General features: G+C 42.8%; 2 protein-coding genes across 4 annotated transcripts in view; one reads left to right on the top strand and one right to left on the bottom strand.

Annotated features, from left to right (window-relative positions):
* LOC311238361 (integral membrane protein 2B-like) overlaps positions 1-17574 on the top strand; it is a 28884-nt gene extending 11310 nt beyond the window's left edge. Inside the window, exons 2-6 of the mRNA XM_084326394.1 lie at positions 10677-10811; positions 12026-12238; positions 13183-13293; positions 14678-14828; positions 16533-17574. Of these exons, the coding sequence (XP_084182520.1) occupies positions 10677-10811; positions 12026-12238; positions 13183-13293; positions 14678-14828; positions 16533-16621 (699 nt within the window). The 3' untranslated portion in view covers positions 16622-17574. The remainder of the gene's footprint in view (positions 1-10676; positions 10812-12025; positions 12239-13182; positions 13294-14677; positions 14829-16532) is intronic.
* Positions 17575-18633: 1059 nt separating this feature from the next.
* abi2b (abl-interactor 2b) overlaps positions 18634-26679 on the bottom strand; it is a 56296-nt gene continuing 48250 nt past the window's right edge. Inside the window, exons 8-10 of one of the 3 annotated variants that reach the window (XM_084326368.1) lie at positions 24930-25016; positions 21576-21767; positions 18634-20374 (exon numbers count right to left, since the gene is read on the bottom strand). In XM_084326368.1, the coding sequence (XP_084182494.1) occupies positions 20199-20374; positions 21576-21767; positions 24930-25016 (455 nt within the window). In that variant the 3' untranslated portion in view covers positions 18634-20198. The remainder of the gene's footprint in view (positions 20375-21575; positions 21768-24929; positions 25017-26679) is intronic. The other 2 variants (XM_084326369.1, XM_084326370.1) reach the window with 2 other exon arrangements.

The raw sequence follows: 26679 nt of genomic DNA, 5'->3' as shown, positions 1-26679 counted from the left end.
TACTATTACTCCTTGACCTCTCAGCCGCCTTTGACACGGTAGACCACCACATCCTTATAGCTCGCCTCGAGCATTACGTAGGCCTTAGGGGCCCCGTCTTAGACTGGTTCCGGTCCTACCTGAGTAATAGGACCTTCTCTGTCCAACTCGGTGATCTCACTTCCTCTGTGGCCCCCCTCACCTGCGGGGTGCCCCAAGGCTCGATATTGGGTCCCACTCTCTTCCTCCTATACATACTCCCCCTAGGCCAGATCTTGGCAAAACACAAGATCTCATTCCACTGCTTCGCCGATGACGTGCAGGTTTACCTCCCCTTAAAGCCCACCCAAGGGAAGACATCAATAGAACCACTGCTTGACTGCCTGGCAGAAATCAAGTGCTGGATGTCCGAAAACTCCCTGACATTGAATGAAGGGAAAACCGAGGTCATTGTTTTTAATAGTGCCCCCCCGCCCCCCCTCATTGACGCACTTGGTCCCCTGGGCCCAAACCTCTCCACCTCTGTCAGGAACCTCGGGGTCATCTTCGACAGTAATTTTAAATTCGATAGACAGGTCAGCGCCGTAGTGAAAAATAGCTTTTATCACCTTAGACTCCTGGCGAAGACAAAGGCATACCTCTCCCAAAGTAACCTAGAGACGGTGATACATGCCTTTGTCACAACCCGCCTCGACTACTGCAATGCTCTGTACACTGGCATTGACAAGTCCCTCCTCCGCCGCCTACAACTGGTGCAGAACGCAGCCGCGCGCCTCCTCACCAAAACAAGAAAATACGAACACATCAGCCCAGTTCTGGCCTCGCTCCACTGGCTGCCTATTAGCTTCAGGATCGATTTTAAATTGGCACTAAACGTTTTTAAATCATTAAATGGCACGGCTCCCTCCTATCTGTCCGAGCTCCTGCACCGCCACACCCCCCACCGATCCCTCAGATCAGCTGACCAGATGCTATTGGTGGTACCCAGAACCAGGCTCAAAACTAGGGGAGACAGAGCTTTCTCCACCGCAGCGCCTAGACTGTGGAACAGCCTCCCCCTCAGCGTACGGACTGCCCAGACCGTACAGGCTTTTAAATCACTCTTGAAAACCTACCTGTTCTCCTTGGCCTTCCCCCCTACTTAACTACCACTAGACCCCTGATCCTTCTATCCTCTTTGTTTTACTGTGTCCTACCAGTTTTTATTACTTTCATTGCTTTATTATGTTTTTAATCTTATATCTTGCACCATATTGTTTGTTTTGTTGCTTTCATTGCTTTGCCATGTTTTTTTTATTTCTTTCTTTTAATCTTATACCTTGCCTCACACTAATTTGTTTTTATCAACCTGCTTGTGAAGCACTTTGGTGTCAGCTACCGCTGCCTGGAAATGTGCTATACAAATAAAACTGACTTGACTTGACTTGTTGTTCACCCCCATGTCAGACAGGCCGCACTTATATCCGAAAGCGACGACTCTACATGCAATAATTTTCATCCACTGATGTGTTTTTGTCTAAGTTTGTCTACGTTGTCAAGCTGAAGCCGGTGACAGGAGTCTGTAGGTCCGCGCGCAGTGATCTGTCCACTTCCCCTAGATGGGCGCCATCTTCTAGAAAACGCGTGTTCATTGGAGGAGCTTAGAGCGCAACGATGATGTTAATTGGTTATGGATTATTATGAGGCGCAAATGGGAGGAATCATAAGGGGGGAGTCAGAATTCGGCTTGTGCCAGTGAGCGAATCAGCAGATTGCAGAATGATTTTTTTGGTTTTGTTTACTACTCGCCAGTGTGGCGAGTGCTCTTCATGAATCACTCGCCAAACGTAAAGAATACTCATTTGGCGAGTCAAATGGCCTAATTTCCTCCCCTGAATATGGGGTGTTGTAATTTTCAAGCAGATGCATAGTCTGTTAGTAACTGCCCTCATACAGTCTCGCCACCGCTGACTGTCACGTTAGGTGCAGCCATTTGCATTCTTTTGCTAACGAGTAATAAGAGCTGATAAGTTAGGCTACATGCAGTAACGCTCAGAACGTAGGCTCGCATAATGTTACCTTTTCTGATAGGCTACGACAATGCGGCAAAGCAAGAGAGAAAAGGGATAGACTGACTAGGCTTGGGCGGTATGACTTTTTTCATACCGTTATACCATGATTGCCTAATACCGCGGTGCACGGTATATGACGGTATGACTTTCATTCATCAGCGGGGGGGGGGGGGGGCCGAGCTTCGATTTTAATTCGAAGCTTTGAGGAAAAAAAAGAGAAAAACGTTAGTTTTTTAAATGTGCTCTATAAATAAAGTGGATTGGATTAATTAATTAAGTAGCCCCTTTCGACAAGGTTTCACTCGGCTGCGCTGCCTGGGTGCAGTGGGGCTGCTCTCACAGCCAACGACATGACATTACATAATTATGTTGCAACCTTCGTCTATCAAGCAAACAATTATATTATATTTATATATAATTTATAATTATATCAGACAATGCACCTACAAAAGCAGATGATTACAATTAAATTAGCCAACTTGGTAACACATTAGTCATAGCAGCATAGGCATAGCCTTATTAATGTTTTGTGTGGCGTCGCCGTCGTGTACAACAATACTTAAGTTTTTTAGGTGATTTGACAAAGTTGTTGTAGAGTTGTTATGTGCCATTTTCTTCTGGCATATCTGGCACTCTGCTTTTTGGGCATTGTCTTTGTATATTTTAAAGTGTAACCACACGTCTGATGACTTCGTCGACATGTCTGCTGCACATGTCCTTGTTGTTTTCAACACAGATAATCTCCATGTGCTTGTTGTAGAGGTGGAGTCGAGGTGCCGCTTACTTTCGTTTCATTGGAATGGAGGCGGGAAGGCGCCGCTTTCGTTTCATTGGAATGGAGGCGCAAGATTTGAGGCATTTTTTTTTTTTTTTTTTTTACTTCACTTTTTTTCCCCGAAGCTTGTGCCATATTTTTCAAATAATATTGTGACAAAATAAAAATACACAATTCAAGTGTAAACAATAGATACAGCTAGCTACTTTTATCACAATGTCAGTAGCCTAGCTATATCTATTCTATTGTGATGGAATATAGTAATGCATAATTTATGCACATTTAGTTTATTTCATTTATAAAGGACAGTGTGTAGGCCTACTGACAATCATTTGCAAATGGATGGGTGCACCAGATTTAGCAAGAAGCTATCATTTCCATCTAGTCCTATGTACTGTAACGTTACATAGCTATTTAAATCACAATAGTGTCAGTGATTAGCCTCGCCCTCTAGCTGTATCTATTGTGATCACCAGAGATCATTGTTAGAGAGCTGGTGTGTTTTGGGAAGCACAGTCCTTGTTCCTGACATGGCTTTTGAAGTGATCTTTGCACGTGTTTTTTGCAGGTCCAGTCCACTGGGTATGTTGACAGAATTAGCAAAACACCTTATCGACTGAAGCATAAAAGTCATTAGGATACTGCTCTGCTCTGAATTTAGGGCTTTAATAGTGCGGAATTTCTTCTGACGTTGACGTTAACGTTAACGACGCACCGAAGCAGCCAGACGCTTGGATATTTCTCCGTGTTGTGTGTAACATGCTGTAGCGTCCCCGGTCATGTTCCCGTTGCACCAACGTTCCATATTCTCCCGAACACGGAATTTCAGTCCAGATTAGGGCAAATTCTGCAGCCCAATGTGCTTCACAGTAGTAAAGATGGACATAAAACACAAACTGCTGTGTTGAATGAGTATTATGACCAAGATATATAAAAGAATATCGGCAGATATATTGATATCGGCATATTTCATATTTTACTTCCTAATATCGGTGTCGGCATCACTCCCAAAAATCCACTATCGGTCAGCACAGCTGTATGATATGAGGGGATGTATGCAGGGAACAAAATAAGCACCCGCCAAGCGCCAATGGCGTGTAGATTTAAGGTTTGGCGAGTAAAAATGAGAGGTCTGCCCGCCACCTGGCGTGTAGTTCATATCGATACTCTTATTTTGAAAATCCTGTGCGGGTCTCATTTCCGCCCCAAGCGCAGCTCCAGTCATAATATCTATGACTCCGTCAGCTAGCAACGTTCGGTTCATATGATACTCTTATTTTGAAAAAAACCTGTGGCAACTCGACGAGTCATATCCGCCCAGTCCGTGCTATTGTCTGCGGCGCAGGTCGGTCAAGCAGAGGAGCAGCGCTACACAGCAGTGAGGCTATTTTGCGATCCGAAATAAGTCTGTGGTGTTTTTTTTTCTCTCACAACGGGTTAAATGCATCTAACACGCTTTGCATCGTCGCCATTCCTTTATGCCCACATCGCCCGAAATGAACGTTAAGTTAGCGTAAGCTAACAAGCTAATCCTGATCAGAGGCAGAGCCAGACTGGGGAAAGGGTGTGTGTGCGTGCGTTTGGAAAGACGATGAAGTCAGTCAGGAGTATATTATAGTAAACTGAGGATTACTGAGGATGGACAGATAATGTTGATATTCAAATATAAAAAAGTTTCGAGAGGAGTGGAAGTTTGAAGATGGACTAGACTGTCAATATGATGCAGGGGTGGTGAGTTGAAACAGTGTGAATGAATGAGAACTTTATTTAACAGATTGCAGAATGGGTAAATACAGTACGGCTTCTAATTATTACTTCTAAATTACATGCTATACTATGTTATTTGATACTATCTTGTCTAGCACAGTCTCTGGAGCGTAACAGTAAGAAGCATTTTGTATGAAAGTATTCTGTACTTCTGTATGACAACTATTAAAGAAACTTGAAACTTGAACTTGTTAAGGGGATGCAGTGCAGACCAGAGAAAGACGTTTGTCTTGTTTACATCAGGGTCCCCCATTGTGTGTGTCCCAACCGACCCCACTTCTATGTTTCAATAAATTATTTGCATTTAAAACTATTAACGCTGACTCATTCCTTCAGTCCACTCAAAATTATGCTTATATTCCTTATGTTGTTTATGATATTAATTGAAAATAGCATATGAGAGTATTATAGTAATAATAACGCATGGTGATATACTAAAAAGCTATTTATAATTTTTGGCTGGTAAAAAAGTTTACATCAGGGTCCCCCATTGTGTGTGTGTGTGTCCCAACCGACCCCACTTCTATGTTTCAATAAATTATTTGCATTTAAAACTATTAACGCTGACTCATTCCTTCAGTCCACTCAAAATTATGCTTATATTCCTTATGTTGTTTATGATATTAATTGAAAATAGCATATGAGAGTATTATAGTAATAATAACACATGGCGATATACTAAAAAGCTATTTAGAATTTTTGGCTGGTAAAAAATCTGCCTGGCTGGTAGTTTTTCAAATCTACCAGCCAAATGGCTGGTAAGTCAAAAAGTTAAGTTTGTTCCCTGGATGTATGAACGTATTCCTGTTTACAAACAAAGGTCTCTGACTGTTGACTAGGAGGGAAGGCCATCGCTGGCCAGTTCCTGCCGAGTCTTTCTGATTTGTGGCTCCCTTTGTGGCTCCTCCTGAAACCAGTAAGATCTGTCATCATCAGGAAGAAACTGGCTACAAATTACAACAATATGCCTGAAACAAGTCTAGCAAAACAGGAAAGTGAGATGACAGTAAGGCAGTATAAATGACAGTAAGGGAGTATAGATGACAGTAAGGCACGGGGCGCCCCGGTGGCGCACCACGTATATATATGCTTGTAGCGTTGTAATGTTTTTTGTATTGGATTCTATTATATGTTGTACCACTGTATTGCACATCGTTGCGGGCAAGACCACCCGCATTTCGTTGTATACTCGTATGCCGCGACAAATAAAACTCTTGACTTGACTTGACTTGAGCGTTGCAACATCCTGGGTTCGAATCCGGCCCAGGACATGGACCCAGGACACTCCAATTTACAAACTGTCCTGTCAATAAAATGCACTTAAAAATGCCCTAAAAATATCTTAAAAAAAAAGAAAAAGGCAGTAAGAAGGAAAGTGAGGTGACAGTAAGGCATTATAAAAGAGTGATGTAACGGTAAGGCAGTATAAAGGAAAGTGTGATGACGGTAAGGCAGTATAAAGGACAGTGAGATGGCAGTATAAAGGACAGTGAGATGGCAGTATAAAGGACGGTGAGATGGCAGTATAAAGGAGAGATGGCAGTATCAGGGCTCTACAGTGTGACCATTTTACTCTCATTTGGCCCTAAGAATATGTGTGTGCGAGTGAAGATTACAACCTCAGTCGTGCTTTTTTCTCTCCTCTGCTAATCGTTCAAAAACTACAAGTCCCACATTGCACTCAAGCCAACGGTTGAATATAACAAAAGCAGGATAGCCGGACCAGCACTCTCATGTTCAATAGTTTTAATGGCAGCCTGAATTGGAAACAGACATGTTTCGGAACTAGCCATATCACTGAAGAAGGACATAGTTCCGAAACATGTCTGTTTCCAATTCAGGCTGCCATTAAAACTATTGAACCTGAGAGTGCTGGTCCGGCTATCCTGCTTTTGTTATATTCAACTTTATGGGATTACAGCACCCAGTGTCAGAACTTGAGAGCGCGGTCTAACTTGACAATTTGACTCAAGCCAACGGTCCAATCACAGTAGAGTGACGTGGCTGGTTTCAAGGGAAAGAAAGGAAATGACCAATCGGAAGCTCATTTGCTTTTTACTTTCGGAAAGTCCGCCATTGCGCTACGCGAGACTTTTCCGAGACAGCAACATTAAGTTAATGTAACTTATTCAAGTCTTACCAATGGCAATAGATTTTAGAACACCTAGATTTATCGATAGTAATAGTAATATAACGTTAATGCAACAAAACGAATGCCTTGCTTTGTTAATCATAACGTTGATGCAGTAGCGTATGTCGTTGTGTTGGCTGTAACAGACATGAGAATAACATAACACTGTGTACACATTAAAATTGCGATTATAATCGATTCTCTTAACATTTTCAAATCGATGCAGTTGAATTTCCCCTTAGGATCGATGCATTGCGATGCATTGATTGTTACACCCCTACACCAAAGTCACTGGCCCACTGTGTGTGTGTGTATGTGTGTGTGCTAACTTGGCTAGCGGTTATCAACAGCAGAGGTGGGTGCAAGCGGTGTGACGTAATTGGCAGAATCGACTGTCAATCAATGGTCTACCTGACACGCAAACTCATAAACAATGTTTCTGTACTGGAGGTAGAGCTGCCGCGATTACCGCATTACCGCGGTATTGCTGTTACATCACGGCCACCGCAGAGTAGGCTGAATACCGCATCACCGCTGTTTTTTATAATAATAATAATAATAAAGTACCCTCCTCTCGTTGGGCTTGCGGCTCTGCAGATATACCCTACTCTATCGAGGTTCCAAGCGACCCTATTGGGTACCAGAAAAGTCACGTGAAACATCGCAGACCACTGATTGGTCAGAAGAGAGACGCGTCACACGTTGGGAGCGTCCTGCAGTTTTTTACGTCCTGAATGTCAGCCATTGATCAGAGCTCATCACAATACGGCTAATAACGTTAGCTTTAGCTCCCCGCCGGAGTGGACTACCATCGCTCCTCAGGAGTACTAAACGAGACATAATGATTTTACTGTCTGCAACGAATGTTATAATAAAAGCCCTTCGTTCTATACACTTGTCTGATTGAAAACTTTATTAACAGACCGCAGAATGGGACAACTCAGCACGCTCTGAGCAAAGAAAGGAACTGAGATGGTCCGGTAAATACGCTGATGTTATTGAACGTATAACTATATAATGTTAATGCCACAAAACGAATGCCTTTATTATAAAGTAGTAACTTTATAGTAATAAGAAAGGGTCGGGGGGGGGTAACCACCCCTGCCCGCGACACCGAGTGAACGGCGCACGACCAGAGGGGAAACTTCGAATCCGTGTTTCACTTTCAATAACTAATGCATGCTTGCCGAATCCCAAACAATATTCATGCTGCAAAGTCATCCTCTAAAGATAGACATTTAGACTAGAGGCAGGCTATATGCTATAAAGAGTAGACTACTACTACTAAAAAAAAAAAATGCATTCAAACTTTTATTTTGTATTTTTTGTGTGCGTGCGGTAATAACCGCGGCGGTAGGAAATGTTTTGCAAATTTGTGCGGTAAGGAAAACATCAATACCGCGGCAGCTCTAACTGGAGGTGTACAGTATTTCAATAGGCAACCCTGAAAGGATTATTTTCTAGAAGAGCAACACTAGCCAAAACATAGGCATTGTATGCATAAAGCTAAAGTTAAGTGACTTACTTTTGTAGCAGTAGTTCAATGTCACTGCCTTTTTTATTAGGCCTAGTTGTTGGCTACAACTTTGCCACAGTAGGCATTAATCACTTAATAGTTCAAATGTCTGTCCCATTCCCGTTTGCACATGCAGATACACACACACGCACACAGTGGGCCAGTGACTTTGGTGGTATGTGCTATTGCACAGACGTGTGTCCCGTTCCCATTTGCACACGCACGCACAGTACAAATATACATTTATATATTAAAAAAAAAAATCTTGTTACTTGAAATATTTTCTGTGTGCTCCTAAATGTTTTCATTTAGGAGCACATGTGCTCCTTGGCAAAAAGGTTAGCGTAGAGCCCTGAGTATAGTTAGAGCCATATGAAATCCGTTATATTTCTTTCCAAATTACATTACATTTTTTCCCAAATTCCGTTTTCCGTTTTTAATCTTTCAGATTTCTGTATTTAGCTTTTTATGCTCATTTTACCATCAAATAGTGTCTAATAAGTGGGAATGAATAAATGTCCACACCTTTTTCTTTTTTTTCTATTATGTTTTTGGTAGATTTTTATTTGTACTAACGGGCATTCCGGTAGAGAGAGAGAGGAAGAACGGGAGACAGAGCGGGGGGAAGACATTCGGCAAAGGACGCCGGGTCCGGGAATCGAACCCCGCTGGGCCGCTTCGCAACGCAGCGCGTTACATGGGTCGCCACTTGGGTGTCCAAATGTCCACAATTTAATAAGATATAACAGTCCATTTAATGTTTAAGTGCTGCAACCCAGAAATACAGTTACACAATATTTTTCAAATAATATTGTGACAAAATAAAAATGCACACAAAATAAAAGTAGACATTTCAAGTGTAAACAATAGATACAGCTAGCAGCTACTACTGACCTATTCTATTGTGATGAAATATAGTAATGCATAATTTATGCACCTTTAGTTTATTTCGTTTATAAAGGACAGTGTGTACTGACAAACGTTTGCATTAAACAAATGGATGGGTGCACCAGATTTAGCAAGAAGCTATCATTTCCATCTATAGTCCTATGTATAGCTATTTAATCACAATAGTGTCAGTGATTAGCCTCGCCCTCTAGCTGTATCTATTGTGATCACCAGAGATCATCGTTGGAGAGCTGGTGTGTTTTGGGAAGCACAGTGTTTTGGCTTTTGGAGACTAAGTGATCTTCGCATGTGTTTTTGCGGGTCCAGTCCACAGTATGTTGACAGAATTAGCAAAACACCTTAGTGTGGAATGTCTTAGCTTTTTTGACGACGACACCGAAGCAGCCAGGTGCTTGGACATTGCGGCGTGTTGTGTGTAACATGCTGTAGCTTCCCTGGTCATGTTTGCTTTGCACCATACGTTCCATCTTCTCTCGCAAACGGAATTTCAGTCCAGATTAGGGCAAATTCTGCAATATTCCACGTTTTTACAGTTTATTCCATTTTCATTGGTCAATTCCGCGAATCCGTCCGCGATTCAGTGAACGCCATCTACATAAATACTGCCTGTCCAAATAACCCCTATATTTAAATCTTATTCCTGTGGAAAATTTCTGTCTTTTGAATACATTTTGCAAGCCTAGTACTAGTCCTTATTTCCCAGCCCTGGACAAGTCCATAGACTTGTGAGTGAGTGGCTTGAGAACTGTGCAGCTGGCAAGATGATGTTGGATCTTTACTGTCATGGGTAGCCTAGTGACTAGTCAACGCAGTGTCATGGGTAGCCTAGCCAGGCAGTGTGTAGAGACGATACAAATTTAAGACTAATCAATAAAAAACTAAGTTGTTGTCGGGAGGACAACGCAAAGACGTCAGCCGTGGTGGGCGCCATCTTCGTAATCGACACAATCAGACAGAAGCTACTAACTCTCAGTAGTATCTACTTTTTTTTTTTTTTTTTTTTTTTTTTAGATACATTTTTTAGCGTTTATCGCTTTTTGCTACTGGGCAGTCCAGTAGAGAGAGAGAGAGGAGGAATGGGAGACAGAGTGGGGGAAGACATTCGGCAAATAACGACCCGGGAATCGAACCCGGGTCGGCTGTGCCGCGGCTCAGCGTGTTATGTGGTTCGCCACTGGGGCGCCCCCAGTACCTACTTCTTAAAAATGTATTGGATTAGGAAATTACTTCTATGTTGCGATAACTTCTCTGTATCTTGTTTAAATGTGTTTGTGGGAAATGTCTGTGCTGCAAAAGTATTTTTTTTTTAACCAATTTACCCCCCCCCACCACCACCACCACCACCAATTCATATGGAATTAATTACTTCTTTCATAGTAATACTAATTTATATTAATTTTCCTTCATACCTTTTTTCCCAGTATGGCCGTGAAATGGGTATTCATTCTATTCAAAGTGGTCTTAAAAAGGTATTTTAAAAAGTCTTGAATGTAACTTGTTGAAACGTGCAGGAACCCTGTTGTTGAATAGTTTGTGTGTGTGTTCCAGGACGTGGAGGAGGGTCTGCGGCTGCGTCAGAGACAGTCTAAGCTGGGCTGCTGGTGCATGTGTCTGGGCCTGGGGCTCATGCTATCTGCCGTGGTGGTGGGAGGAGCCTACCTCTACAGGTCCTACATCCTGCAGGTGACGAGAGGAAGCGGTGTTGTCCTTGTTGTTCTTTTGGGGTAACTTTTACAATACCCCCCCCCCCCCCCACTGTCCGATTTATTTTACTTCACTAAAAAACTAAACAATGCTGATTTTTATTTTGCACGTTATCTCACACACATCCAAAAACTCAGTTTTGCACAGATTAATTTAGTTGGACAGTTATTGTGAGTAAATTTGTTTGAATATGGCCGCCAGTGATGTCATCGGGGGCATTGACTCCTTGTGTTTTGTTAATTACAGCGTCTTGAAATTATGTAAATGTAAAAAACGGCAATATCTTGTCTTATAGACTCTGCTACCATGTAATTTCATTGAGCTGTAATTAACACAACAAGGATTCAATGTCCCTACTTCCGAGCTTGTGGACATTATTGCTCAAATTGGTCATGGAAGATATGTGGTCTCTCAACTTTCTTAATGAACGCCAAGATACTGAGATCAGTAGTAGTGTAGTCTGCACTGGGGTTTGTGATGACGTAGCCATATCAGGAATTAGGCGCAGAGTCCACAACCTTTTGTATATATGGACCATCTTTGGTATCACAATACCAGCTCATGCTGGTAAATTTAGTCTGTTTTCTCTTCCACACAGAACAACCAGACTCTCATCCATCCTAAAATTAATTATGGCTGAGAGAATGATTTAAATGGGAATTTAATTCTGGGTCCCCCTTGTATTTGACAGAAAAGTTGCTTTACTACAGAGTAAAATGAGCCCACAGACAGCTTTGTACATATCATCAGGCCAGGGGTAATAGTCCTAAACTACTGAGCATGCTCCAGCTTCCTGGCTTTCAAAGGACTACACTGAGGTGAAAAGGGCAGGGTGTCAGAAAACGCCAGTCAAAGGTTGCCGCGCCAACCAAACGCACACAAGGAGGGGAGGGGCTGAGCTTTTACTCCTGGTTACTCTGTTACTTGGCGAGAGGGATTGGGAAGCTGATTGAGAGACGGATCTAGGTATCAGGAAATTGAAATAACCCGTTCGCTGAGGTTCTACTAAATTGAGTGAGGGTAGAGCTATGTGTCATTATTACTACCAAATTATCACCTTCCACTGCTGATATTTCGGCCCCATTTAGATAATTAATCGGTTATGTGTCAATCTGGTAAATTAGTTTAAGGTTGCTTTACGGTGGAATTTCCTTTTTTAAAAGTATCTCTGTGAATGCCCCACCCCTCCCCAGGAGGGCCAGGTGTATTTCTGTGGCGTGGACTACCGTGAGGAGGACTACATGGTAGAGGAGACCGAGGTGGAGGAGTTTGGCCTGCCGGCCCGCCTGCGCCACATCCAGGAGAGCATCCGCGTGCTGGAGGAGGAGGAGGTGGAGCTCATCAACGTGCCCGTGCCAGAGTTCTCCGACAGCGACCCTGCCGACATCGTCCATGACTTCAACAGGGTGAGGAAGAGGGGTGCCTCAAAGGAAACCTGAAGGCAGAATGCAGCTAAATTGAAGAGTTCACATGTTATTAATCCTGTGCCCCAGTATAATTCTGTCTATTTCTGTGAATATGCACTACTCCTATTTTCTAAGGCTAGAAATAAACAGGCGACCCTCAACTTGGATGTAAAATCCTCCTTAATGAATGGGGCACTGTCTTTGTGGAGCCATGGAATGTTGAGTTCTCACACCAAAATGAAGTTTTTATTGTAGTACTGTGAACTGGTCTGAACTAGAATATAAATCCATTTGGGTGTAAGTGTAAATCTCATGTGGGTTATGGTTGGGGAACTACTCTGAAAGCATAGTTTTACAAGCTACCAATGACTTCATACTAGAAGAAGTTGAACTACAACTGCAAAGCTGCCCTCAACGGAAATACAGTTTGGTTAACTAAAGCTACATGCAAAAATGGCTCAAACTTGCTTTATACTACTTCAAATCCACATATGAAATGTAAAACCAAAGTATAACAAGTATATGCAGTCATATGAATTTAACTACACTATAGTTCCAGTAGTTAACTACACCTCAAAATAGCAAAAGAAAAATTTTAAAGATTTCTTTTTTAGCGTTCATCGCTTTTTACTACTGGGCAGTCCAGTAGAGAGAGAGAGAGAGAGGAGGAGGAACGGGAGACAGAGTGGGGGGAAGACATTCGGCAAATAGCGACGGGTCCGGAAATCGAACCCGGGTCGGCCGTGCCGCGACTCAGCACGTTATGTGGTTCGCCACTGGGGCGCCCTCAAAAACATACTTGACTACAATCACTATTCACATTTTTTTGTTCAGCAAGCTACTGAAAATGTAGCGAAGCTACATTTAATTAGTTTAGTTTATTTATTTAGCACATTATTTAAAACTGACTAAATGTAAGACTGTGTCCATGTGTTTTGATGCAGAGGCTGACTGCTTACCTGGATCTGAGCCTGAACAAGTGCTACGTCATTCCCCTCAACACCTCCATCGTCATGCCCCCCAAAGATTTCCTGGAGCTGCTCGTCAACATTAAGGTGAGCTACGTCACCAAAACAGTCGAAGGTTCAAGGGATAGTTTGGATGAATTAAATGGATTTTTATTTTTATTTTTTGATCCACTTTTTCTCTTTTTTCTCTTTTTTTCCCATCCCAATTCCATTGTGCCAATTCTGTCTTGAACGTTGCTCGCATATGCCCCCCACTGGCTGGTTGTAGGGAGGATAGAAGCCTCGCATCACGTGTCCCCTCCGATACACAAGGAGGCAGCCTGTCTCATCTTTTCACCTGCCAGCGCGGACTCTCATTGGCGAGGTGTAACGTGTGGGAGGCTCACACTACCCCCGCCATTTCCTGTCTCTGCTGTGCAGGCGTCCCCCAACCGACCTGTAGGAGTCGCTGTCCACAACGTCCAGATTACCACCCATCGACTTCCACCCGCTAACTCTGCCAATTGAGTTAGTATGATGGCTGGCCCAAACCGGAGGCAACGCCGACAGCCGGAGTCGAACCCGGTGTCTCTTGCGTTGGTGACGAGCGCAATGTCCGCTGCGCCACCCAGCCGCTTGAATTAAATGGATTTTTAAATGGAATGAAATACTTGTCCGTGTTCTGGCTGGGTTTCTGAGTGAACCGAGAAGCTTCAGACGGGCAGCAAACGGGGCTCAAAGCGAAGGTTTTAATCTACACAACAACATGTAGACAAACGTTTGAACCACAACGGCAAACATTTCTGGCGCTGGATTCTTCTGAATTGGCCCCAGTATAATGTTTACTATGCAGCAGAGCTAATTCCAGACATCATGTCGGTCTGAAGCATAGGAAATGCTGGAGGACCACTGTTTCCTGCTGTGGATGGTTAAAACATGTATCTGCATGTTGTGGTTGTGGATTAAAACCCTTCGAGACCCTGTCTGCTGCCGGTCCAAAGTGTCCCGATTTGCTCAGAACTCTGACCAGCTAATGTCGTTTATGTATGAATTGGCATACACTACTGGCGAGTATTTCATACACAGTTGGTACACATCTTGCCTGTGTATACCAATAAATACAACTTAATTTCCATTGGCTGAAAATGCTTTGCTGAAAACATTGCAGTGAGTGATCTCAAAATACACTTTTGAAGTTATAATTTTGTACAGTAATTATATGAACCAAATATTAGTTAAACCCACTAATAATAATAATGAGTGAAAGACGTCGCATGATAGTTTGATTTTATGAAAGAAAAAAAGGTTAAAAAAAATAATATCTCTATACCATCAAAAGATATCAAAAGAATATTTTGGCTTTATTGCCCAATCTTTGTTTCTAGTTATTGTGGTCATTATGAATACTTGGAACAATGTGTATATTTGTATAGCTAAGTTAATACTCTGGAGCTATTAGCAGAAATGTCAGTCTTTGTGCTCTTTTTTGAAGGCGGGCACCTACCTGCCCCAGTCCTACCTGGTCCACGAGCAGATGGTGGTGACGGAGCGCCTGGACGACTCGGAGGAGCTCGGCTTCTTCATAAACAGCCTGTGCAATGGACGTGAGACCTACAAGCTGGAGCGTCGGAGCGCGGTCCTGGGTCAGTAGGACTGTAGTTACAGGGTTCGCACAAGGTCCTTGGAAGGGCTTAAGCCATATGTCCAGACTAAAAACGATTTTGGTCATTTTAGGCAAAGTATTTGATCGTTTGCACCGTTCTGCCACACGGAACTGCGTTCTGGCAGCCTGAAGACGGTACTTTCTTATACCAGCTCCCAGAGTGCGCAATTCTGAAGACGCCCCCCATTGCGTCACCATCTTTACAAGCGATGCGCGTCTTCTCCTGAACCGATGACGCGACAGCCCACCTCTCCCTTACCCCGCGTGTGAAAACATCACAACAACAATGGCATGTACAGCTATTGAGCTTGATCGGGCTTTTACAGCTTTACATATGCTGTGCTCTCTCCATCTGTTTGAAGCGGAGCGGGGCTCCCCTTAATCCGCATGCAAACCCAGAAAAAAAAAGAAACATGATACAGTCTTATATGGCCTTATTAAACAACAATGGCATCAGAGAGGTTGCATTCGTGTTACAGAAGCTAACGGGAGGCTACTGTGATGCAATACACGATACTAACTAGAGATTAGCGTCACATAGCTGGCCTTTTTCTGAAAACCCAAGCACATATTGTTCCATAGCATACGCCTTCAGTTGATCATGACAAATCATCCTTGACGATTAAAAAGCCTCCATAATTTAGTAAATAAAGCTGTAGCCAGCCAGCTAGCATTGATGCTATTCAAAATGCTATCCACATTAGCTAAATAGCTAACCAACTAAATACAATAGACAGTGGTATCCTGAGGTAACGTTTAATACAGACACGTTTGCTAGTCGAAATGACTGGACACACACAGGGACAAGTTAAACATCAATCAATTAATTTATTCCAACAGGTAGTTTGAGCTGCATGTGAGCCGCGGTCTTTCTCTCCTCTCCTTTGGAAACGAATGACGTTACGTTAGCTCGAAAAGCACGGAACCGGCCGACACAAGTTAAGTTGCTAGCAACAGACACTATAACACTTCCGGTCGTGGGTTTTCAAAATAAAGGAAACGGGAAAGACATTTATTTTGTAAATTTGTGGCATGCACTTATTATCTTGAGACGTTTTTACGGAAACCTTAAAACGAAACAAAAACGAAACGGATCAAATTTTTTTAGTCTGGACAAGGCCTTAAAGTGCTTGATTTTTTACCAAAAAGAGTCGAGGCCTGGAATTCCTTGAAAATAGAATTTATTTTAACAAGGTGTTAAGTCCTTGAAATTCAAATCAACCATTCGCATTGAAAGTTTTGTTCATCCATGATAAAAAAAAAAAATCTGAATCAAGAAATATATTTTTTATTTTAAAGTAACTAATTGTCGGAAATTGGTTTTAAACCATAAATATTGGATCAGATTTTTTTTCTATAAAAACTGCATTTAAATGTGAATTGTATCCTTTTAAATGCCCTTTTAAAATGAAAAATAGTGCTTAGGAAAGTACTTGAAAGTACTTGAATTTAATTTAGCAATGTCTGTGGGAACCCTGGTAGTTAGCAGCTGCTACCATATCCCGGGTCAGTAGGACTGTAGTTGGCAGCTGCTACCATAACCCGGGTCAGTAGGACTGTAGATCATGGGTCAGTAGGACTAATTGGCAGCTGGAACCCCATCCTGCTCACTTGTCAGTCCAATCAGGTTCACGTGATAATTGCAATCTTGGTAATGATTAATAATCTCCTGTCCTCTTTCCAGGTATCCAAAAGCGCGAGGCCCTCAACTGCCGCAAGATCCGTCACTTCGAGAACACGTTTGTGGTGGAGACCCTCATCTGCGAGCCTTAAAGGAGGAGGGGTTTGGCTGCCTGCAGTCCATCCTTGTATAGTTTTAACCCTCTTATCTCCTTTCCCTTCCTAGAACCTCTCTGTACTCTGTAAGTACTGCTGATAGTTGTTGTTGTACAAATCACCCCAAGCATTACTATGTTCAAGGTAATTGACTAGAGGTGCACAGATACCAGGCTAAAATACCCGTTCTTGGTATTGTACTAGCACAATGCTATTTAAAGGGTAATGAAAGGATTATCTAGTAGTTAAATAAGAAAATAAAAGGGGAGGTTGGAATTTGGGTTAGATTACAATTTAAAAATGAACTATGTATAATCAATGTATCTCCCCTCCCCACACACTTTTCTACAGAATAATCTAATGAATTTTCTAAAGTCAAGTACTCAGCTTTGAGTACTCCATTGGTACTCTGTATTGGTGAGTACTCAAAGCTAAGTAATTGGTGAGCAAAAAGTTATCTGTGCACCTCAATGATTTACAAATGTATATTTCACTGTGTAAAAACTAAAAAAGAAACTGCACAGGGGGGGGGGGGGTAACTATGATCTATGTGTTAAGCTTTTTTTTTCTATTTTGTGGGATATTTTCTATGTATCTACTCCTCTGGGGTGTATCGTATAAAACACAAGTGTTTTAACACTGAAACAAGACCGTAATTTACACTCTGTTTAAGGGTATAATAACTACAGTATAGTTATGTTATATTGTACTCAAAAGTGATGATATGCATTCTTAGCATAGGATATGATTTTTTTTGTACCTGCTGTAACTAGTGCACTGCAAAACCAGGTTCAAGTCTCAAAGCCACAGTAACTCCCCGGAAACCAGGTTCAAGTCTCAAGCCACAGTAACTCCCCAAAAACGGAGGCAACGTGGCACTAACTTGTGTATATAGCCTGAAGTATAAAAATGAAACAAGATTACTTCACCAATAAATCTTAATAATTTTATTGTCTTTGTTCTCATGATTTTACAAATATGATAACTTCTGCAATTGAACTTTTTTTAAACTGTGCAACACAATGGCATTCTGGACTGTTTAACTTAACATCTGGGTGGGGGTAGGGGGCAGGGATGTCTGCCGACTCCACTGTGAATCCTGCAGACGAGGACTCTTTTTCCTTCATCTCCATCTGTAACATTGAGAATTCTACTGAGGCAAAGACAAATTAAGAGTCAACTTTGTCAATTGGTACCTTCTCCACTCTACTTTATATCAACTGAAATGCAAGCCGTTGCTGCCCAAGTGGTTAATATTTCCACCCTGCTGCAGTTTCACCCCCATCGGTGTTGTCAGAGTACTACCTCTTTGGCGGTACTCTCAAAGAAAGAGGCAGTCTGACATCAGAGGTGGGGCAGGGTGCATGTGTTTAGTGTCTTTGTCTGTAGTATCCACCTTGTATCTTAATCACCCCCCCCCCTCTCATTGATGGCTCCTCTGGTGGGAGTAAGCTGGAACCCCCCCCCCTCACACGCCTGAGAGCACATCAAGGAGGTGGGGGCAAGAGTTAAGTTAGACAGTCTCTTTGGATGAGGCTGGTGGTAATGACAACCTGGTCATGAATTGTGGGGCTGCTGCCTTGTTTAGAATGAGGTGATCTTACCACTTAGACACCGGTACAGTTTTTTTTTTAGAACAATGGCATGCAAGACTCAGACCCTTTTTATTTTTTTCTTATAGAAAATAAAGATTTCAACATACATACAAGCACTGGGCCCTCAGAAAACCCCCAACAGCCAAGCGTATTGGAATTAGTAACGCTGTACTTATGATCCTGCGTACGGTCAATCACTGCCACAAAGATCAGGCCTGAATCAAGGCGTTTAGAAGTCTATGGGGCTTTTTTTTTTTGTTAAAACCATTTAACACGACTGCTGGCTTTTCATATTCAGTAGCCCTGTTCCGAGGACATAATACATCTTACATTTAATTTCAGTTACTCTACACCGTTTATTTTAACTACAAATGTATGTGCTTTCAATTCAAACTCTTTGAAAAAAGATGATAATTTGTAGTTCAACAATCCATCCCACTCGGGCCAATTTTTATTGCAAATGAAGTGATACCTTTTGAACACCAACACACTTCAATATGGCACAAGCATCTTCAAAATGATCTCGAATGTAATCGTCGACTGGTGAATATAAAAAAAAAAACCAAACCAATAACCACACCATATCTAAAAATATTAAGACATTAATCATCAATATAGCAGACATTTTAACTTTTTTCCCCTTCCTTCAAAACATGCAGTCTGCCACTCAGGAAGCAAAACTCCATCTGGACCCCTTGGTAATAACCCCCCCCCCCCAAAGAAAAATACAAATAAGAGGGGTGGGTAATAAAGAAATGGAGATCTTGGGATGCATTTGAACACCTGCACATGAGACAGTTCTGTGTGTTCTGCCGGGAGGAGAGGTTTAGACTTGATATACTGTTCATTATTCATAAGAGGCTGGAGGCAGTAAGTAACATAAGACTTCAGAATCCAGGTCATTTGTGCAATTCAGGACCCAGCTGTTCCCTCTTCTCTATAGGGGCCGGACGACAATTCTTCCAGTCGGACACACAACCTGGCCAGAGAGAAGTAACATGTAGTGATTAAGTAATGTGCCCTAAATGGGCAAAGTCCTTGACTTGAGGACCGCTAAGTCTTTTACCAAAGTATTTTGCCTTCCCCGGCAAATCCCCAAATGATCAAATTAACGTTAGAAACGGGTAGACTCATCTCTGTTAAAGCAACCTGCAGGGTTTCATTTATATTTCCTCCTGAAGTCTGTGACCCATTTAAATCTAGCTTATGCATTTGTCAGGATTTAAGACATTTTAAATATGTGCTTTTCTTAGTGAATGTCAGCTTTGGCAACTCACCCCCGAGCTACGCAAACCCCAAAACCGCCATGTAGTTATTTTTATATAAAGTTCAGAAACACTACTCTCCTTATGTCGTGTTCACCGAAACAATAGCTATCATCTTTGTATCATACTGTATATATATATATATATATACACATATATATAGAGAGGAATCTTTTGACTGGTAAAATGTCTCTGGAGTGTTGGGAGAAAAGGCGTTCTCTTCTCCAGCCTCTTCATCATCAGGAAGGCCAGGCCCAACAGCCTCATCTACCAGCACCCCACACACTACAAAATAAAAGTCCAAATAAATATCCTTTAAAATAAGGGCGAATTGGTTAAACAAAATGAGAAAATTATAAAACAAAAGTTAAACAAAACCTTGTGGCCTCCATATTTCAGAAACACAAAATTAAATCTCCCAAAACAATAGATCCAACACCGCACAAGTCCTTTTGTCAGTCGGGAACAAAAAGTTATAAAGGAAAAAAAATAGTATATTTAATAGTGGTTGTTGTTACAATGGACCGAGGAGAGCGAGACTGACCGGATTTCAGTTTGTTATTTATTGGAACTTCACCGATTCTTTCGTTCCGTCTCCGTGTGATCATGCTCTGTCTGACCAAAGTCTTTGACCTTTAACCCTTTGCCAGCCCCCTCCCTCCTTCTTCCTCCTCCTTCTCTCGTGCCCTCTCGGGGTGTAGTGAGGGCGGGGCTTCAGTCGGCGTAGTGCATGATGGACTCCACGTAGTTCCCGGGGAAGAGGCCCGTGGTGCCGCACATCACACCTTCGTACCAGCCGTCATCGTTCTTCTTTATCACGTAGATGATGGAGCCCTCCTGGAAGGACAGCTCGTCCTCCTTGTCCCGCGAGTAGTCGTAGATCGCCACCACTGTTGACAGGAGAGGTGGAGGGAAATAGACAGAGACTTCATTTACTTTTCAAATGCCTATAAGTGAAATTGGTGATGCGCGCTGTGTCATAGATGCGAAGCGATGCAGGCGGGGTCTGTGCAGTACTGCCCACAGGCCATGGAGTTACTGTTGTGACCAAGAGGCTCCAAGGGAGGCCACTTAAGCTACAAAAACATGAAACGTCAAACTACATAACCAGTATCTTGCCGTTGATGTGACACGTCAAACTACATAGCCAGTACCGCGCTGTCGTGTCACAAGTCAAAATTGTGCAAAAACTGCTGTTATTGAAGCCTGGCCATGAATAAAACAAAGCCCCTAAATCAATACTGTGGCAGATTAAACCAGCCGGCTGAGCAGAAGCATCACATAACCTAGGAATGACCACCTCGCATCACCTAGGAATCACCACCTCGCATCACCTATGAATCACCACCTCATATAACCTATGAATCACCACCTCACATCACCTAGGAATCACCACCTCACATCACCTATGAATCACCACCTCATATAACCTATGAATCACCACATCACATAACCTAGGAATCACCACCTCACATAACCTAGGAATCACCACCTCACATCACCTATGAATCACCACCTCACATAACCTATGAATCACCACCTCACATCACCTAGGAATCACCACCTCACATCACCTAGGAATCACCACCTCACATCACCTAGGAATCACTACCTCATATATACAGACCACTACAGTCAAAACTACTACTGGTCAAAACAAAAGCTAGTGGTCGGTAACCTCTTCCATTAATTTGTTAGCTAGGCTAGCTCACAGCTGGACAGCTTTCTACTGAACGCACAGAGAGGAAATTGGTATCTACCCTCTTGTCGGACTCTGGAAAAGACAGTAAGCATATTTCCCATAATGTTGGCGTGTTCCTTTAAAAATGAGTGTAAATCCCCTTTAATGCTGGTGACAGAAAGACCCTTCTCCAGGTAGAAGCGACAGAAAGACCTTGACAGAAAGACGGTGTGTTAGGGGTGAATGAGCACCTTTCTCCAGGTAGGAGTGACAGAAAGACGGTGTGTTAGGGGTGAATGAGCACCTTTCTCCAGGTAGGAGTGACAGAAAGACGGTGTGTTAGGGGTGAATGAGCACCTTTCTCCAGGTAGGAGTGACAGAAAGACGGTGTGTTAGGGGTGAATGAGCACCTTTCTCCAGGTAGGTGCGCGGGGCCCATGGGGGATCCTCCTCGGCGTAGGGGTCGCTGTACTCCACCACCGCTGACTCTTCCTCCTCCTCCTCCTCGTCATCCTCATAGTCCTCCGGTGGGGGAGGCGGGGGCGTGGGCTCCTCAAACACGGGCTCCTCGGCAGGCGGAGGGGGAGGGGGCACGTCTGAGACTAAGAGTTGGGATGACGGGACGGGGCGGGGAAGAAAAGGCAGAGTTCACTGAGCTAACAGAACACTGGTGATTAAACTGGAATTCCCATGCGTGCGAGATGGGAGCTGGGAATGCAGGGTCCATGCTTGTTGTGTATAGAAGACGAGACAAGAAGTTGGATTAATACAGATGAGAAATGTTCACAGGGATTTCACGTAGAAATGACAGCGAGAGACTGGATATATGAGGAGCACAAGCCTCGTGCAAAAACATGGCTGCGTGCACATGCACAAACACGTTTAAAAGCATAATGACATCCATGCTTAAAGGGATAACTCGACATTTTGAAATTGAGGCAATTTTGGGGGGTTATCTTCCGTTTTCCATAACCCGTTAATGTCCACGTGGAATTTTATAATTTCCTTTACAGCACGTAAAGTCGTAGCTGAGCTGAGCACAAATCAGTTGACATTTTTTAGATCGATCAATGTAGGAGCCTACAGTGTCCTCATACAAAAACATCCTTTTTTCATACATCATTAATGACTAACGACTATATTTTACATTTATGAAAAGCACCCCACAGAATATTTTCTGTTAAAATGTAGAAACAACATCTTCTGTGAGAACTGTTAAGATGTGGCAAGAAAGAAAAACGTTTCACATATTTATCATAATTGGTTGTATTTGTGTATGTATTTAAACTACAAGGGGTTATATAAAATGGTATAACCATTGGATTGGTACCATTAGATTCAGAAGTTGCATTTTAATAAGTGCTTTGATCCAATGTAAATCTGATACTTAGCATGTCAAATCATTGTTTTGCGTTATTTTATTTAACTTATCCTTGCAGTTGTTTTTTCAACTTTTCAACTTTATCTAAATGATAAATATGTGAAAAAAATAAAAATAAATGTAGGTAGTTTCTACCTCTTAACAATAATTCTGTGTGGCTTTTCCTTAACATGCTAAATATAAATCGGTAGTCATTAATGGGTTAAACTGACATGGTAGTGTTGGTCATCAAAAGCCATGTGTAACACAAGTTATTTAGCAGTATTTTCAACGAGGAATGCGGACATTGACTGAATAGGTCAAACCTCTCGTGGTAACTCCACACCTCCAGCTTCAGCACACACTCCTACACAGAGCCGTCTCTACGCCTCTCCGTCGCAGCCTCCGAGACTCCCCCGCCCCAAGAGGGCAAAGACTTGTACCAAAGCAAGACGTAGACGTCTGCTACCAAATTAAATTGAAAGAAAATGTGGCTATAACGTTGAATTGGGTGCATACAGAGTATCACTAATGACCCCAAATGAGGCTCGTCTGAACATTTAGTAAATGGACTATAGTGCTGTGTCTTTTTTGCGCAAGGAAACCAGACCGCCATGGCTGCATTCGTCGTCGTTTCCATGGAGACCGTGAATAAACAAGGCTGCACAGACACTGTGAAATTAAATGATTTACAAATGTTCGGTTATATTTATAAGAAAAAAATACGACGACAATAATATAATATTATTTATTCAATATATGAAAATAATACGAGTAAAGGTAGCACCGGTTATTTTACTTCCTGTTTGGGCAGAGAAGTTTGACAGCGGGACGTCGTCCAACTCTCTGCGTAGGAGAATGGCTTCAGCATACACAGAAAGCAGCATACACAGAAATATAAGCTGCCAACTTGGAATTCCTGGTAAATATCAATGGGTGCTTGTTGCCAATTAGCATATTCATAGATGCCAAGACATTTTTTTAAACTTTGACCAGTCAGCTGGTTTCTTTTAGCGTTTATCGCTTTTTCTGGTCAAGTATGACCGACAGAGACAGGTTGAATGGGGTATAGATCGGGGGAAAGACACTCTGAGAAAATACGGCGAGTCCGGGAGTCGAACTCGTGTACCCCAGATCCGTGACGCGCACGGTTGTCCCCGACGCCGAAATAGCGTTCGAGGTACGCGGTGAGCTACTGGAGCTCCCGATGCCAAGACATTTTCAGTAGTTTATTGAACAATTTGGTGGAAAACATTACTTATACAAATTGTGAATCAACGTAGAACATGTTAACCATTTGGTTGCCGAAAACGTAGAACTACGTTTCTGTCGCCCAATCGTTGAGTGCCGGAAACGTAGATCTACGTTTTTCTCACGGTATTTATTTTATTCGCAATTGCCATTCATAATTCAGCGGGGCACCTTGTGCATGCTGTACTGAATGTGTCTGAGCTGGCAGACGGTCTTATGCGGCCTCTAACGCCTTCGGGCATTATTGCACCCCGTTAGAAACGGGTTCGTTTTTTTTCTCTACCGAGCTGCGGCGTGGGGGCGGGTCCTAAACACTCTGGCAAAACACACGCTTGCAGGGATAGTTTGGACTACTGACCCCGCCCGCCTGTTGAAGTGCAATGCCCAACAACGTCGGAGACAGGATCGCTGTGGATAACTGGAATGGCGATGAGATAATTTGATAATTTTTCAGAGAACAGGTAAGGATACTAAATATGAAAGCTTGCGTTGATCTGATATTTATTTCTACCGCGATTGACGCTATCAATTGCAGGAGGGGGGGGATAGGGGCCGCGCCGGTCTAAACTACATTGCATGCGGGCACGAGGAAGGATAATAATGATGGTCTAGCGTTGATTTCAGGAAGATCCGATAATCAGGCGAAAAATTACAGCGTGTTTATTGAATTACACAAAAACGCTGTTTTAGCGTCTTTTCCCTGGAATTACTCAGAAGCAACCAAACTATATTAATATTCAAAACGGTATAAAACGGAAATGTACGGATGAAAAAATTATCTTTTTTGCACGTTGACCAGAAGCAACTCACTAAGACTCGACGGCGTTATTAGACCCATAGCTATACTATAAAATATAGGTTTAGCTCTACAAACTACAACTACGTTTACATGGGGTTAATGAACGGCAAGGAAGGGGTCACTTCCCGGAAGTGGCGTGGCACTCAATGTGTTAAGGGTTAAAGATACATCTGGAGTAGATCAAGGTCTCCCTTTAAATGTTGTCCCCATCGTGCCGACTGGCCGCGGAACACGTACAGTATGTGCAGAAGGGGAGGAGCTAAAAGTATGCAGAGGGGGAGGAGCTAAAAGTACATGCAGAGGGGGAGGAGCTAAAAGTACATGCAGAGGGGGAGGAGCTAAACGCCTACTTACTGGTCTCCTGAACCCGCGCCACAAAGCCCATCAGAGGCAGCTGCGGGGTGATCTGCATGGATGGGGGAGGGGGCGCGAGAGGGCCTGCTACCACCAGACAGGACACACACACACACGCCCACACACACACATGTCGGAGAGGAATGGAGAGTGACAGAGCGCAGCAGATAAGGGGACAGGGGACAGACAGACAGATGGACAGAGAGAAAATAGAAAAAAAAGAGTAGACACAAAGATAGGAGAGAGAGAGAGGAGGTCGGGAGTTTAGTCAGTGAAGCCAGTTGCGTTGATAGGAGACGACAGGGCAGAAAAGATATTTTCATAAAAGATGCAGAGGAACGAGAGCAGGGCAATCAGACCATGGGGAGACCTGCACGCCTACTGCAATCTAAACAGAACAAAAGCAGGGCAATCATACCATGGGATGTCCCGCACACCTACTGCAATTTAGGGCCGATCGCAATAGCCCCCCCTTGGCCCTACCTATTTCTGATCCCATTTCCTAGGTAAAGATTTCAACCCCTACCCCGTGTAGCTTAATTTTGAAGGGCCACTATCCAGTCGAGGGCACTCTAAAACGAGGGGTAGGGCCAAGGGAATGGAATTGGGACTGGGCCTTAAACAGAACGAGAGCAGAGCAATCAAACCATGGGACATCCCGCACACGTACTGCAATCTAAACAGAACGAGAGCAGGGCAATCAGACCATGGGGAGATTGAAAATACACTGTACACAGATGACCAGTGTCAGAAGGAGATTATATACGGAGGTGTTCCAAATCACACTGATGACATCAGAAGGAGATTATATATGGAGGTGTTCCAAATCACACTGATGACATCAGAAGGAGATTATATACGGAGGTGTTCCAAATCACACTGATGACATCAGAAGGAGATTATATACGGAGGTGTTCCAAATCACACTGATGACATCAGAAGGAGATTATATACATTTGTGTTCCAAATCACACTGATGACATCAGAAGGAGATTATATATACAGGTGTTTCAAATCACACTGATGACATCAGAAGGAGATTATATGTGACCAGGCACAGACTTGAGGTTTTATAGAGCAAATCTTAAAATGTTCTTTCTTTACATGATATGAAAGTACAAGTTCATACCTTCAAAATAAGCCACCACTTGTACAAATCGGGGGGATACTTTTCAATCTATGTCTTATTAACCAAGATGATACCACAATCGCTTGTTTAGAGCGACGGCGCTTCAAAGGATTGGACTGTTTCTGCAGGGGATCAGAAATGTGGCTTTGTTATTATGATGTGAGAGACAGTTTACAGTCGTTACGTGGTTTGTGTGTATTGTATTGTGTGTGCGCTACCCTCAGTCAGTGACGGAGCCACCTCTCTGCGCCTATCTACTCGTTATGAGCGAGCAGATCATGAAATAGATGCATTCGTTAGAGAAATTCAATAACCTTACAGTTATGCCTTTATTATGCCTTATGAGCACTGCCAGCCAGCCTTTATTAAAAAAAAGAAATCTAAATAAAATACCTGGAAGACTAATGAAAATAAAATACATTTAATTTTAAACAACTTTATTCTTTCTTTGCAGCCCGGTACCAAATGATCCACGGCCAGGTACCGGTCTGCTATAGAGACCTCTCTCTATACTCAGTTATGCGCAAGCTTACAGACTTGCGGAGCACGTACTGGAGTAGATGCCTTATTCTATGCGCATTGCCAGCCAGCCTTTATGCGATGGAGAGATACACTTTCAAT

The sequence above is a fragment of the Notolepis coatsorum genome (assembly GCF_963971535.1).
Source record: "Notolepis coatsorum genome assembly, chromosome: 1".
NCBI lineage: Eukaryota > Metazoa > Chordata > Actinopteri > Aulopiformes > Paralepididae > Notolepis > Notolepis coatsorum.
Note: the sequence above shows the minus strand (reverse complement) of the source record. Positions and strands in the feature narration are given on the sequence as shown.